At 43.1% G+C, this 15547-nt stretch overlaps 1 protein-coding gene across 2 annotated transcripts in view; it reads left to right on the forward strand.

The window, feature by feature from the left end:
- The first annotated feature begins 887 nt into the window (after nucleotides 1-887).
- The window catches only part of KCNIP2 (potassium voltage-gated channel interacting protein 2), a 989582-nt gene continuing 974922 nt past the window's right edge, over nucleotides 888-15547 (forward strand). For both annotated transcript variants that reach the window (XM_029610210.1, XM_029610209.1), the window contains exon 1: nucleotides 888-1337. In XM_029610210.1, coding sequence (XP_029466070.1) covers nucleotides 1265-1337 — 73 coding nt within the window. In that variant the 5' untranslated portion in view covers nucleotides 888-1264. The remainder of the gene's footprint in view (nucleotides 1338-15547) is intronic.

Genomic DNA, 15547 nt, shown 5'->3' on the forward strand with positions numbered 1-15547 from the left:
TTAGCATAATTATTGAACAGTTATTTCACTTTTCAACAGGTTGTTAAAATAAGAGGTGTTCTATAGGGCCACGGAAATCGTGAAAGGGGGAAGAATTATAATTATAAATCAGCAAGGTATTAAACCTCGCTGGATGAACAGATACAATACAGAAGTAAACTAAGCCTTTGCATTTAAAGTGAAAATGCACCAGATGCTATTGTTAGCATACATCTATATATCTCTATATATTATATATATATATATATATTTTTTTTTTTGGGGGGGGGGGGGGCGGTCTATTTGCTATAATTCTCCAAACCCTGAAGCTGTTCCTCTCCCTGTGCCCCATCCCCCCATATTTAGTCCTGCTACCTTGAGACCCTGCTGGTCATCGCGATCTACTGAGGGCCCCAGAAGCCACGAGACGGGCAGGGAGGGGGAGGGGCCAGCAGCGCGTGCTTGGGAGCCCTCCCTGCCGCGAGAAAGAGGCGGGAGAGCGGCCCCGTGCAAACCCCTCGCCGCCTTCTTTTTCTAGAAAGCCAAACTCGCCTCGTGTTGTGGCAGGTGATAAAAATAGACTGGCGGAGAGGAGCGGTGGCAGAGTCTCTCGCTGCGACAGAGGGGGGGGGGGGGGTGGAAAAATATATAATAATAACACATGGAAAGCGACTTCAAAGTTATTCCGATGCGATAATAGCAATAAAAGAATTCCTAAAGCCGGGCTCTCGGTCTGAAAAGGAAACTCGAGGCGGAGGAGGCACTGCCTGAGCAGTTGAGCGGTAAAGGGAGGCGCTCCCGGCACTACGGGGACAGCAAGCCGAGGGGTCTGTACACCGGGGATTAAGCAGTGGGGGAGGAAAAGCAGGTTCCCGCCAGGGTGGGGGGTGGGGGGGAATTGCTTAAGAAAAGGACAGCGTGCACTTAACCTCCTCTGTCCCCGCCCTCCCCAAGCCCGGGAGTACAGGAGCCAAGAGCACGCACCCCGGAAAAGGGAGAATGAAGATAAAGCAGGCTCGGGAAGCAGCAATACCGCGGGCGCCCGAACTCCGACACAAGCAGGCACAAAGGGAGGGCTGAGCCGGGGAGCGCCGCCGATTTACTACTTACAGACACATCCTTTCTGGAATTCCCAAGAAGACAGCGTTTTCTTTCCTCTTTTGTTGTTTTTTTTTTTCTTTCGGACTCTGAGGAATTTTTTTTTTTAAGGTTTGGGGGGATCGCTTCCATAAAAAAAATAAATAATTAGAATAAAATACAATCCATACACCAGATCAACAGGAAGATGAGAGGAAAAGGTAGGAAACAGAGCCTTTCTGATTCGAGAGATCTTGATGGGTCTTATGATCAACTCACCGGTAAGCCAGAAATCCTGAAGATATTTTCTGCCTTTTTTTTTTTTTTTTTTGGGAAAGTGCAGCATCCCTTGGCAACAAATTGCTCTGAATTTGCACAGAGGTGTGTGCTTCCCTGTTGGGTTCTTTTGAATGTCTGCATATTTAATCTTGCTTTTAAATAAAAGCCATAATTTGGTATCTTGATCACTGCTTTTCAAAATCTGCGATAAAATATGCAAATACATGTGGGGGAGGGGAAGGTAAGCCATTATATTTTTTTTTTTTTCGTGCAACGGGGAGGTGAAAGGAGTTCCAGGCAATTTGTTCCATGCAGTTCTGTCACACAGAGGAGTCTAAATTGTGAAATCCATGGCCAGGTAGTGGATTGAGCACAGAGAAAGCGAGGTTGAATTTCTACGCCTGAAACATAGTTTCGCGTCTGATTTAGTTTCTTTTATTTGGAGCTTCAAAAGTTAGGAAAGAAAGCGAGCGTGTTTGATTGCAGTCATCTTCGGAAAATTAGGTGTATGTACCCATCGTCCATGTCTGACCTTCCTGGCACCACGGGCGGGGAAAGAAGTTTCTGACACTGAAAATCCGAACGAAGTTAGTAGCCGTAGCCCAGATGTTCGTCCCAGCCGTGTCCGAGAGTAGCACGCGCCCTGCTAGGGTAGGGTAAAAAGTGGGAGTTTAACCTTTGTGACAGAAGGGGGGGGGGGGGGGGAGGGGGCCGTGAAATCCGGTACCCGATGAACTTTGCATGGACCACAGCGCGCACACGTCTCTCCTGCTCTAGGATTCTCTTGTTATGTAACAGTTCTCAAATAAAAAAAATAAAAAATCATTTTGCGCGCACCCTGCCCCCCTCACCCATCTCCATGAAACCCGATGTATTCAGTATCGCTTTAACGTCGTCTCTTTTCAGTCCAGAGAACCGCGCGCTCCCTCCCGTGACTGGAGTTTGCAGGTTGCGCAGCGCATTGTGTGCCTATTCGATTTCGATGCGAAGCGGGAACATGTGGCATCCAATCTACAGGCAGTGACGACCTGAATTTAGGGTTAAACCGATTTTAAAAGCGAATTTCTAAAAAGCAGGCGTGGCCCTGTGAACCACTTCGTGCGTGCCGGGGTACAGGAAACACGTGGCCCAGTCCCTTGTGCGCCGGGGCAAGTGGGCTCTGTGTGTGTGTGGGTTGCCAATTTGATGTCCTTGGGCCCTCGGTGGGCGAGGGCAGGTAGGCTGCCTGTCTCAGCAAGGCGACCCCTACTGGCAGTTGGTGGCCGTGAAAGAATCTCCATCGACCGGCAAAAGGGAGGCGGATTCACCGGGATAATTATCTTAAGGAAGTGATAGAGAGCAAACAAGACCAAACCGAATATGTTTTCCTTATATAAACCGTTACCTGTACTTCACCAGTTGGTGAGCTGCACAGCAGCACTAGACTTGACTTAAAGCTTTTGAAATTTTGGCCCGGAAAATCCAAATATGCTTTAAACATTTTTTCTTGTTATGTTTATTGATGATTACAAAAATAAAACCTGAAAAGCAGATCGCTCACCCTCACAGATGTGGCAGATGGTTTTTGACATCTTTGCTGCTCTACTGTTTGGTTTGCACAGTTTTTTTTTTAGTTTTTTTAAGGAGTATAGTACACAGACCATATATTGTATTTATACAATTCTAATATTTCTTTTCTGATGCGAGATTCTGTAAGGATCTGTCCCCCTTCACACATGCAGGCAACACACCCACACCAGCCATATGGCTCTCTTTATGAGTACGTTGTACCAACTCCTACAAAATGTAGATTAAGTATTCTAACAGCTACATGGCCATGGCCAGTCTCCCACTGACTCTTCCTCACATTTTCCCTGTAACTCTTCCCTCCCCTGGAAGTTAAATATACGTTTATATCGCCTACATTTCTTCTTCTGGGATTCACTTAGAGCAACTGAGTACTTGCTCTTCTTCATGCTTCCACACCACAGGTTACTGCTCGAGTGGAAGCAAGGTGGCTAGTTCACAGGCGTTAGGTATTATCCTGAGATAATTGCCTGTGTGCTGACAGTTAGATGTCTGGAGCAGAAGATGAGAGCATCTAAGGATTCAACAAGGGCAATTTCCCGCTAACACCTGCTGTTATGCCTCATCAGTGATAAGATTCAGCAGGATTTTATTCCTTTGCTGGTCCTAAAATTATTATTTTTTGAGCTGGCAATTCTCTACTCATCTTTTGAGATTTCCAGCTCATTCAGGGCTAGGGCTGGGATGTGACACCATGAGCCTTCATTGGCAACTGCCTAGACATTTGTTCCCTTCCTATTCTATCCTATCCTATCCCTGCCACTTCGGTGACCCTCCTTAGGTGGGGATTCTACACTGTGGCTCTTCACAGAATCCCACAATCATGGCCCTAAATCCAGCCATTTGGTCTTGCCATTGCGCAAAGGCTATGACTCCCTCCTCCGTGCCAGAGGCTGTGAATCCTACCTCCGCGGTGGCCTGAGCTTCGGCCATCCCAGGGAGCAGAGAGCCTGAGCCAGGAATTAAAAACCAGATCATAGTGCACTGAAGCACTGGGTGGCCCCGGTGCTAATGTGCAGCTTTTGTGGGTTTTTTTTGTCTGCCTCACCCTTCTCCAACTGTATCTTAGTCATCACAATGACGGACCACCACAGACTGTGACTCTGAGAAACCCAAGGAGGATAACTTTCAAACAAGTACATGCAATAACATAAATGCGCATACATGGCTGTAAGCAGATCTACACTAATATTTTATAACCCATGCATATGATATACGTGCATTTTATAAAATCACATATTTCTACCCCACAACATATGTGTGTGTGTAGGCTTACGCGCGAATACATGCAATGGATTGAATGTATGTTAATGCATTGAATGCGTGTACTTATACCACCTATAAAAAATATATTTATTATGCGCATATATTTTCCGAATGAAAACAAAGCAGGAATTACACGCGTATATCGGAATTTATGCATGTAAGGTGGTGCATTTTAAAACGTGCATTTCAAGGAAACCAAATCGTCCATCAGTTCGCTCAGTGCTTCTGCAGGTCTTTGAGACCCTCCTGGTTCTTCAGCCTGACCCCCCCCCCCCCCCGCCCCAGTTCATCCAGACCTCTCACCTGGCCAACAATACAACAGACACGATTAATATCGCTTATTAGCAGGTGTAAAATTACATGGGTAAATTGGCTAGTCTATGAGCGTAAGTGTCTCTTTAAAATAGCAACTTACTTGCGTACATGTTGGTCCTGCCCCGGAACATGCCTAGACCGCCTCTTTTTTTTATGCGTGTAATTTGCACACGAATGTGAAAATATGCATGTATTTTCGACTTTTATAAAACATGGAGTATGCAAGTAGAGGCTACATGTGATTTTTTTTACACACGATATGTTTTGAAAATTTACCTTAGTATGTATATGTGTCTGAGTCCCATATGTAGGTGGCGCTGTTGCGCAATGAATAGGACGTCCTCCTTTTCAGGATCCTTCTACAGCATTCCCATCCCCTGTTGGCTCAATATGAAGGTGTCAGGTATGGGGCTTTAGCTTCTGTTTCTAGCATGGTAATGCACAGTGCTGCTAAGGAGCTAACAGGCTGGCCCCAGCATTTCATTCTTTAGTTTTGCAATAAAACATCTCAAGAAAATTAATTTTGTGTTTGAAAAAGTAGAGGAGGAAAAAACAAGAACTTATGAAGCAGAGATGGGCAAGCTGGTTCAATTCGCATTTTTAATCTCAGAAATGGGGAAAAAAAAGAGAGGATGCCATTTATCCTGCTCAAATTTAATGTAAGTTAGCTAAAAAATTTACCTTTAAGTTTACTTTTCACCACTTTGGGCAAGTTTATTGGCATTGTGCATACAAGTATCAACGGAGATAAAAATTGAATGTGAGTCAGCTTTAGTTCAGTGCAAGCTAATGTGATTAAAAATTCAAACTGTAACAAGTCTGATAAAATTGAGTTGGTCACTTTTTGATTTTGATTCAGACTAGGTTATACTCAACTTGGAAGGCTGGACAGAAATCAGAGGTGAGACAAACTCACCTGCGTTGACTTTGGAGCCAGGGAGCAACTTTTCTGAGGTGTTTTGTGCTTTTTTTTTAACAGTGTGCTTTTGACGATGTGTCTGTGTAATTTTTCATCTGTGCATGTGTGAAAACAAATGCCTTGGCTGTGTAAAATGAAGTGGGCAACACAAAAGTCACGTGCAGGTTTCTGCAGCCGTGACATTTATGTGCGTACATGGCATGCGTGTTCAGATGAAAATGACACAACAGCAGGAGAAGCCAGCGGCTGGAACACATTCATACAAACCTTCTCCCTGCCCTCCCTCCCTCCCCCCACACCACACTATATCTCCCACCCACTCTTCCTTTCAGACGCCCTTGCACATACACACATTCCCCACACCCTCCCAATGGATACACAGTTTCCCCATACACAGTTTCTCCAAAACAAAACCCATCCGTTCCTTCCGTAAACCATCACACCCCCCAAAATACCGTAAATCTTCACATGAACACCTCCACATACACTCCAGCCACATCCATCCTCCCCTCCACATACAGCATCCAGCCTTCCAAGTATGCCCCCCCCCCAACACAGAGCCTTTCCCATCTCCAAACATCCCGTACCACACATGCTCTCCCCATCTGCAAAGTGCACACACACATACACACTCCGTTAGACAACAAATCCATCTCACACCCTTGCATCCCTCATTCACACTTCACTCCCATGGCACAAACACCCCCCACCATATGCACATTCCCTGCATCCCTCTCCTATAAAATCAGAACATTCTTCTAAAAAACCAAAAAAATACCCACTATGCATACAATGTGCTACACACACACACACACACACACATACCCCCCCCTCCCCAAATAAACACCTTAAACATGCATTCATCACACGCTCCTGACATGTCATCCTCAAAATAATTATTTGGGGGATAGAAGTACATGACAAGTATGTTTTTTTCCTTGCAAATAACTGCTGGATGGAAAGCATGCTTTCAGAAATTTTGTGCACTTCATGGGGTGCACCTTTCCTATCTTGTTTATTGTGAGGATCAATCCTCTGAGATCTCTAGTCAGCAAAATTCCTGAGCTGCCTAAATGACTGTGTGACAAGAGAGCTTCACCTCCTGGCAGCTTTTTTTTCTCATGCTTTAAGAGGGAGATTTGGGGTTGGCTCAAGGGATAGCTGGCTCTATCCCATGGGGATTTTATTGCTTTTCAGGATATATATTTTTTTTTTGCACAGATTAAACAGAAAAGAAACCTGCAAGACTGTTTGCTTGCATAAATTTGAAATTAATGACTTTGTTGCCCAATATATTACATTTCCTGCAATACTTAGAAAGAAAACAAATCCCACAAAATATCCACCTGTGCAAAACATGCTGTGAGACTTTTTTTCTGATTTGTACACTTCTGTCTGGCAGTTCTGTTTGCACAAGTTTTATTTTGTACAATTTTATTATGTGGATTTTCGCTGCGTGGACAAGAAGCAGAAATAGAGCAGTTTTTTTCTGCCCTCATCTGCTTTGTTAAGTTAGTCCTTAAATCTGATCCTAACAGAACCGCTAAACAGACATGTTCTGTCAGCTATGGTCAAGTTTCTAATGATTTACAAGATCTTTTGGTTCGCACTAACTCGGTGTATCCAAACCCTCTTCTGAACGCACACCTAACCAGTCTGATTTTCGGGATGTCCATAATGAATATGTATGACATGTATGGAAATCTGTCTCTATCATATTCACTGTTGCAATCCTGAAAACCTGACTGGTTAGGTGTATATGTCCAGGAAAGGGCCAGAAACACTGCACTAACACACATTTGCATATTCCTTTAAGTTGCATGTCATTGGTAGTGTCATTTTGCTCTTTTCACTTTTTCCTGACGTTATCTACCAAATGTTCTTCTCTTCTATAAGACATAATATGCTTTATGCTATTCCTTTCTGATGTAAAAGAGGTATAGCACTACATGCTTGCCTTGCATTGACTATATCTGTACATCGGATGTAGTGCAGTCCACGTTTTTATAGGTACACAGATCCTCATACGTTACTCTGCTCAGCTTCACAGCACTGTACGATCCGGCCATAAGCATGGTAGGCTTAGCTCCTGACATTAAGAGCAGTAGTTGTTCTGTATTCTTACGTATGATCGAACAAGCTTAGAAAGGAATTAGACTGATATATTTCTTTTTAAATCTAAATATTGAAGGCAGTTTGCAAGACAGAGCAAGCTGAAATATTAGTTGATACATGCACTTCTGTGCTAAGTCAGCAGAAGAGAAGCTGAGCACATAAAGCATTCTGTTCTTATTCTTGTTATGATCACAGTACTTGCATAGCCAACGTACCATCCAGTAAGACAGTTTCTTAATCTTTAAGGGGTAACTGTGCAAACCTGACCACAGCAAGCTGCCTGAGCTTGGCAGAGGTAGGAAGAGGTGGGAAAGATAGCAGTAGGACAACAGCCCTTCTTTTGACACCAGTCTCTGTGAAGACCTTGCTGGTTCTTTTCTGACTGTGGTGAGTATGTGGAACAGCCCTGGGTAACAGAACATAGGGTTCATAATTGGAGTAGGTCTGAAATAACTTTGGACAACCGCTGCTAATGCATCTGTCTTTCTTTGGGCTCAGGATCTACAACTACCTAAAAGGTACAGGAAGATAATTGTCCTTCTAAATCACCTAAACATTTCACTACAGCGATAAGGTCTTGTGTGCACAGCTCTTGAGGCAGCAATGTGCTGTAATAGTCTGTGTACACACGATACTTCTTTAGTATCAGGTGTACTCTGTTCTGTCTGAAATCCTCATGCTTGCAGCACTCCTGCTCACCTAAAGAAAGCTAATGATAAGAAAGGAAGGGACACCAGCTCTACTTGAAAGTTCAGTAGGAGAAGGGGGAGGAACGGGAGGGCGAGAGAGAGAGCAAATGGGGGAGACACGCACATATCCCCAACATATCAACAATGCACCAAGAAGCAAACCTTTCCCAGTGGGAGGGGATATTCCAGAAAAAGGAGGTCATGATCTGAGATTCCTAGTGGGTAGACTCAAGAGTTACATTGGAGAAGGTGGTGGATGTATGGAACAGCCTTCCTGAGGAAGAAGTGGAGGCAATAAAAGCAGGAGATTTTAAGAGGGGGTGGGGCAAAAACAGAAAGCCCCTAGCCACACTGCAGTGAAGGGAAGTTTGAGACCGATTAGGGTCTATGGCATGCAACGAGAAGTAGCTCGGGCCGACAAGATGAGCCCTCTGGTCTTCACCTGCCATTATACTCTGTTTCTGAGAAGGAACCGAACATCGTAAATCATCATAAGAGAATATTATATTCATGATGTAGATAATAATGCTTATTGATTGACATTTGACACCATATACAGTAAGAATGGTCATTTATGTGCCACTGAGATAATTTAGATATATATACTAGAAAAATGCTCCAGTTAGAGCAAGAAAGGTGAATGAATATATTTGTTCCTCTGCCTCAGAGCAATTCCCTATGAAATGCGATATTTTAAAGTGAATGCATAATCACGTGCCACAACATTTTGCAGATATCAGTTCTTTTGCATTGGTTGAAAAACGTATCAGTGTAAGCATTCTTCATGAATTGTTTACAGCAGGGAAAATACTTATCCAATAAAAATTAATCCCTAATTAATGTCTTAAAAATTACAACAAGACAACATAGAATTTTCTGCCAAGTTTGTTGCAGCAAGATTCTACACAGTTCATGCTCATTAATATACAACCATTAAAAAAGTTACTCATGTATGAAAATTTGATTAAAAAAATATGAAAGATGTATGAAAATTTGATACCTCTTGCTTTCAGCCAGTTTTCAAAACATTTTGAAAGCACTTCCTGTTTTATCATCATTAAAAAAAAAAGTCAAAAGTATGCTTGTAACATTTTAAATGTTGTGAGATTTTTCTCGTCAGCTAAGGTGGGAATTTTATGTAACATAGTTGACTGTGGATATTTTATATTTCCTTAATTTTTGATGAGGACTTTATTGTAATGTATACTGCAGCTTTAAACTTTAGCTGACTGTCCTTATACACAGGATTCTGTTATAGGAGATAATGAAGGTCAATGGACTGTTAAGATTTTACGTACTAAAAGATTTCTATTTTCTCTGGAAGTCGTGGAATATATTTGTTGGAAGTGAATACAAATTTTTCAGTAGCTCTTCCAATGTACAAATGTAACGTCCATATGGAAACCCATATGGTTTTCAGTTTTTCCTAATTCCTTTCTTTTCAGAGCTTAACTATACTTTCAACAAATAGCATTGGCATTTTTCCTGGTCTGAACCGTTTAATTGCTCAGTTAAACAGCCGAGGATCAAATATATTTTCCTCTTTTTGCTCTAATTGGAATATTTTTCTCACTAGTTCATTCCTTTTTTAAAGCCTCTAAAGGCAAATTAATATTTGTTTGTATACTCTGCATATGGATTTCCTGAATTTCCTAATCACAGTTGCAAAATGTTGAATTTTGTACTCTTTTTATTCAGCTTGTTTCTAGCTATTTATAATCAAGTTTGGCCTATATCTCATGTCATCTGCCCCCCCTCACAATCTCCATTCAGTTCATTCACTCCTCTCCCTCACAAAGCCTTATTTATTTATTTAGGGCTTTTTTATACCGACACTCATGATACCAATCATATGGTGACCCCTCCCCCCAGACATAAAGTCCTTGCTCACCCCAGGTCACTCTTTCCTTCCCACAAATTCTTCCCTTATCCCTGTGCACTTCTCTCCCCAACAAACCTCTTACCCCAGGTCACTCCCTCCCCACACTCCACAAAAACGTCACTTATCCCTACCGCCCCCCTTCACACCAATGAATCCCTGTCTCAGCCCAGTTCACTGTTCCCCCCCCCCCACCATACAAAGCCCTCACTTTCCTCAGTTCACTCAGTGCCCCTATCCATGGTTCACTTACTCCCCCTCCTGCAATCCCCATTCTGTGCATTCACCTCCCCAACCCCCTGCAATCCCCAAGTTCACTCCCTCTCTGCCCCATCCATATTCCCTCCCTCACTGGCATTAATGACGGCAAAAGAGGAGGACAGCCTTTGTAGTGCCTCTGTCATGTCCTTCCTCCTCGCCTGCCTGGGCCCGAGAGTCGTGACACGCTTTGCACCACGTGGCACAAAGTGCTTGGCATTGCTCAGGTTGCCTGGTCAGTAACAGATATTTAGATTGAATAAAAGCGAAAACGATATATCTTGTTTTAATTTATTAAGCAAATTAATAGGAAGCATATAGAAAAACAGAGAATCTTTCTATAAACTACGTGGATAATGTATTAGACATCTCCCATTGTGGGCCACCATGGGAATCCATCCTGTGGCAGCCAAAGAAGGAAAGGGGCAGCTGCAGATCCCATCCCACGCCGGATGACGAAGGGATCTGGCAGTGGCTTAAGAAAAGACCCTGTGTGTCTGTGTTTGGAGGAGCCTAGGTGTATGTGTATGTGTGCATATACAAATATTTGGTTGGGTGTGTGTGTGTGTGTGTGTGTGTGTGTAAGAGAATTTGTATATGTGTGCAGGAGGGAGCCTATGTGTGTGTGTGTGTGTAAGAGAATTTGTATATGTGTGCAGGAGGGAGCCTATGTATGTGTGTGTGTGTAAGATAATTTGTATATGTGTGCAGGAGGGAGCCTATGTGTGTGTGTGTAAGAGAATTTGTATATGTGTGCAGGAGGGAGCCTATGTGTGTGTGTGTAAGAGAATTTGTATATGTGTGCAGGAGGGAGCCTATGTGTGTGTGTGTAAGAGAATTTGTATATGTGTGCAGGAGGGAGCCTATGTGTGTGTGTGTGTGTAAGAGAATTTGTATATGTGTGCAGGAGGGAGCCTATGTGTGTGTGTGTGTGTGTAAGAGAATTTGTATACGTGTGCAGGAGGGAGCCTATGTGTGTGTGTGTGTGTAAGAGAATTTGTATATGTGTGCAGGAGGGAGCCTATGTGTGTGTGTGTGTGTAAGAGAATTTGTATATGTGTGCAGGAGGGAGCCTATGTGTGTGTGTGTAAGAGAATTTGTATATGTGTGCAGGAGGGAGCCTATGTGTGTGTGTGTAAGAGAATTTGTATATGTGTGCAGGAGAGAGCCTATGTGTGTGTGTGTAAGAGAATTTGTATATGTGTGCAGGAGGGAGCCTATGTGTGTGTGTGTGTGTAAGAGAATTTGTATATGTGTGCAGGAGGGAGCCTATGTGTGTGTGTGTGTGTGTGTGTAAGAGAATTTGTATATGTGTGCAGGAGGGAGCCTATGTGTGTGTGTGTGTGTGTGTAAGAAAATTTATATATGTGTGCAGGAGGGAGCCTATGTGTGTGTGTGTGTGTGTGTGTAAGAGAATTTATATATGTGTGCAGGAGGGAGCCTATGTGTGTGTGTGTGTGTGTGTGTGTGTGTATTTGCCCGCTTGTGCATGTGTCTGTGTATGGAAGCCAGAGACAGGGCTTTGCAGACAGAGCATATTGTCTTTGCTGAATGCACCTTACAATGTTTCAGGTGCCATCTGCTGACAACAAACAGACCTGACAGTATCACTAGCACAAGCCTTTTATATATCATAGAAGATACAAGATACAAAATGAAAAATACCCCATAAAACCAGTCTAATGCAAAATATCAAAAAATGGACATCTCTCGATGCCCATCTAATATTTGCTAAAATCTTACTGTGTGTGCATTCTTCATGTAGCAATCCTTGTTGACAGGTTTCATTTATTTTATTTATTTATTTTGAGTTTTTCTATACCGGCATTCGTGATAGGAATCGCATCATGCCGGTTTACAATTAACTAGGGGTGCAAAAGAGATATAATAAGAACATTAACAAGTGCTGAGAGACAAAGTTGCAGTTACAATAAAACAGGGATATAATAAAACTTGGAGCAATGAAAAGGCGAAGGGGAATAACATAACTAGGGGTAGAGCAAAGGCAATAGGAATTTAACATAGAGGACAAGTTTGCCATTTAATGGTGATTGCAAAGTTATGGTATTTGAAATGTTATTGATTACCATGTTTCATAATAACTTTCTCATAATTATCAAAAATGTGAAATATAGAAAGAGAACGATGAGTTGTAGAAGCATAAACAAGTACCCCAGATTGTAAGCCTTAGTACTACAGTTTGCTAAAACCTCATCTTTCTATGTGACCTGATTATTGCTATGGGGGGGAGGGGATAGCACTTTTTAGCCAAAACCCCCAAATATATTCTAGGCAGCACTACTGACACCGCCTATAATAATCCTGCTTCTCCAGCTCTCCACAGGTACCACGGCTCTTCCTGGAGGGCTCAACTTGCCATTTCCCCCAGCCAGTGGTTCAAGGCCCACTAGAAGAGCCCTGACTTCTCTCTCTCTCTCTCTCTCTCTATATATATATATAATTTATTTTTAATAAAATGAAAGACGCCTCATAAACCCCATGAAACCCAACATTTAAAAAAGGACCCCTCTCAGGAATCGCCCCATCTAATATTCATGAAAATTGTATCATTGTGTGTTTATTCTTCATGTAAAAATCCTTAACTGACAGGCTTTCTGACAACCGTCTCATTGAATAATTATCAAAATATGAAATAAAGGAAAAGAAATACGAGTTGTAGAAACAAACACAAATGTCCCAAAGTGTAAAGCTTTGTACTATAGTTTACACCCCCCCCCCCCCCCTTCTTTGTACGTTGCCTGGTTATTGCTGTGGGGGGCACCTGTTAGCCAACAACTCCAACCGCAAATACATTATAGGCAGCGCCATCGGCACTGCCTATGATTATTTATAAACGGAGGCATGACACTAAAATGAAAAATACCTCACAAAACCCATCAAACGCAACATATCAAAACACGGAAAATGACGTCTCTCGAGAATCGCCCCATCTAATATTTACTAACATTTTATCACTCTGTGTGCATTCTTCATGTGGCAATCCTCGTTGACAGGTTTCATAACAGCTTTCTAGTTGAATAATTACCAAAACCTGAAATATGAAAGGAGAAATATGAGTCGTTTAAGCATAAAAAAAAAAGACCCCAAATTGTAAGCCTTAGTGCTAGAGTTTACAGAACACCCCATCTTTCTACGTTGTGGAGGGTGGGGGAGGGTGGTATTTTTTTTAGCCGAAAATCCCAACCCCAATAGGGAGCCTCTGGAGGCTTCTCCCTGACTGTACTTCGCTTAGAATTAGCTGCAGGGTTCTTACTGCCTGAGAGTCCCTATGGCTCTGCTTCAAGACCTCCCGGCCTTAACCACCCAGTACTACAGGATTCAATCCCCGTTGCCCCTGACATCATATTAATCTTCTGGGGCTCCTGACTTTCTATTTATTTATTTAAATTATTATTTTTGACACAAAATGGAAAGTATCTCATAAAACCTGTCAAACATATAACCCCCCCCCCCCAAAAAAAAAACGGAAAAAGACCCCCCTCCCTAGAGAATCACTCCATATAACATTCACTAGGATGTTATCCCTGTGTGTGCATTCTTCATGAGGCAATCCTCGTTGACAGCTTTCATGACAGCTTTCTCGTTGAATGATTATCAGAATATGAAATATAGAAAGAGAAATATGATTCGTGGAAGCATAAACCCTCCCCCCCCCCAAAATTGTATGCCTTAGTGATATAGTTTACAACCCCCCCCCTCATCTTTCTACGTTGGCTGGTTATTCTGTGAGGGAGGGGGTGGTACTTTTCCCAACCCCAAATATATTATAGGTAGTGCTGTTGGCAGTGTGTGTGTGTTTATATTTCTGTTTGTTATGATGTGTAATCAGGGATTTAGTACCAGAACTTATGTGTGGTCACTTACGGGCCACTGAGATTTTATCTTTCTATATATATGGCGCGTAAATGATCACACAGAAATTCACCCTCCACTGCCTCAGGTACAAACGTAGGGGCGCATTCACTAAGCTGCGATTTACTACGGAACTTATAAAGCAGCGGTAAATGCACCTGCCACGTTGTAGATCCCACGGAATTTTTCCTGGTGGTAAAATACCACCAGGAAAAATACCACCAGCAAAAATAACCTGGCGTTAAATGGCCCCCAAAGAGTGGCGCGTGAGATGGTGCCCCAGGACTGTGGGTGCAAAGAAACAGATCGGAAACCGCTCCAATATTGCAAGTAGCGACCAAAGAGTAGTGGATCGGAAAAACTGCCCCTAGGACAGTTTGTAAAGATTGTGATAATAAAGAATCCCTGGTGTTTTTACCGATCTAGGACTGTGGGACCACCCTGAGTAACTCCTCCCCCACCAAAAGCTAAGAAAATACCCCAAGGGTCTGTATAGACCCCCTAGAAGCAGCCATATGAAAAACAAAAAGTTAAAATGATTTTGTAAGTCCCGTTCTGGCCCTGCCTCCATCCCTAACTCCTCCCCTTTAAGAACAAACTGTGGATTCGAGGCTGAACCTTCCACCCTCCAAACCCTCCTAAGACTTACTATTCTAGCCCTGGTGATCTGCTGGAGGCCTGGAGTGGCTACCTTTCAAAATGGCGTCAGTAGCCCCATCACATGATGTGGCAAAGGCTGGGCCCAGCTGGCAGGTGCAATTTTGAAAAACGGCTGTTGCCAGGCTCGGAGCCTGGGGGCACTCTGCACCCCCACTAAACCACCAGGGCTAGAATTGTTAGTCTTGGGCGAGGGCTAGACTGTGGGTTAGGGTGGGAGGTAGGGGGATCTGGCCTCAGGGGCCACAAATTTTCTTGAAGAGGAGGGGTTGGGGATTGAGGGGCGGGGCCAGAATAATTGACTTGGGGGCCTTTAAGCCTAGGCCCCGTGAGCATCGAGATGCGCATTAGCATCCCATGCTCCCAGGGGAAGGTAGCTACAACTCTTCAGTTACACCTAGCTTCAAATCAAATAACGCGGCTTGTGATTTGTGAGGGAAGCCTCGTTATGTGATTTGCATAGTTTAGGGTAGTAATGAGCTGATTAGCATCATTTGCATGCTAATCTGCTCATTTTAATATGTGCAGTGCCTGGGGCAGAATAATGTGAGGTTTTTAAAATACCTCTCGCTATCCCCATGTTAGGCCATTTAGCTCCCAGTAAACAGCGTTCATTGCGTGGTAAATGGCCTAATGCAGCTTTTTGAATGAGCCCCTTACATTGTAAATCCTCTA

This window comes from Rhinatrema bivittatum, chromosome 7 (genome assembly GCF_901001135.1).
Source record: "Rhinatrema bivittatum chromosome 7, aRhiBiv1.1, whole genome shotgun sequence".
Taxonomy (NCBI): Eukaryota; Metazoa; Chordata; class Amphibia; order Gymnophiona; family Rhinatrematidae; genus Rhinatrema; species Rhinatrema bivittatum.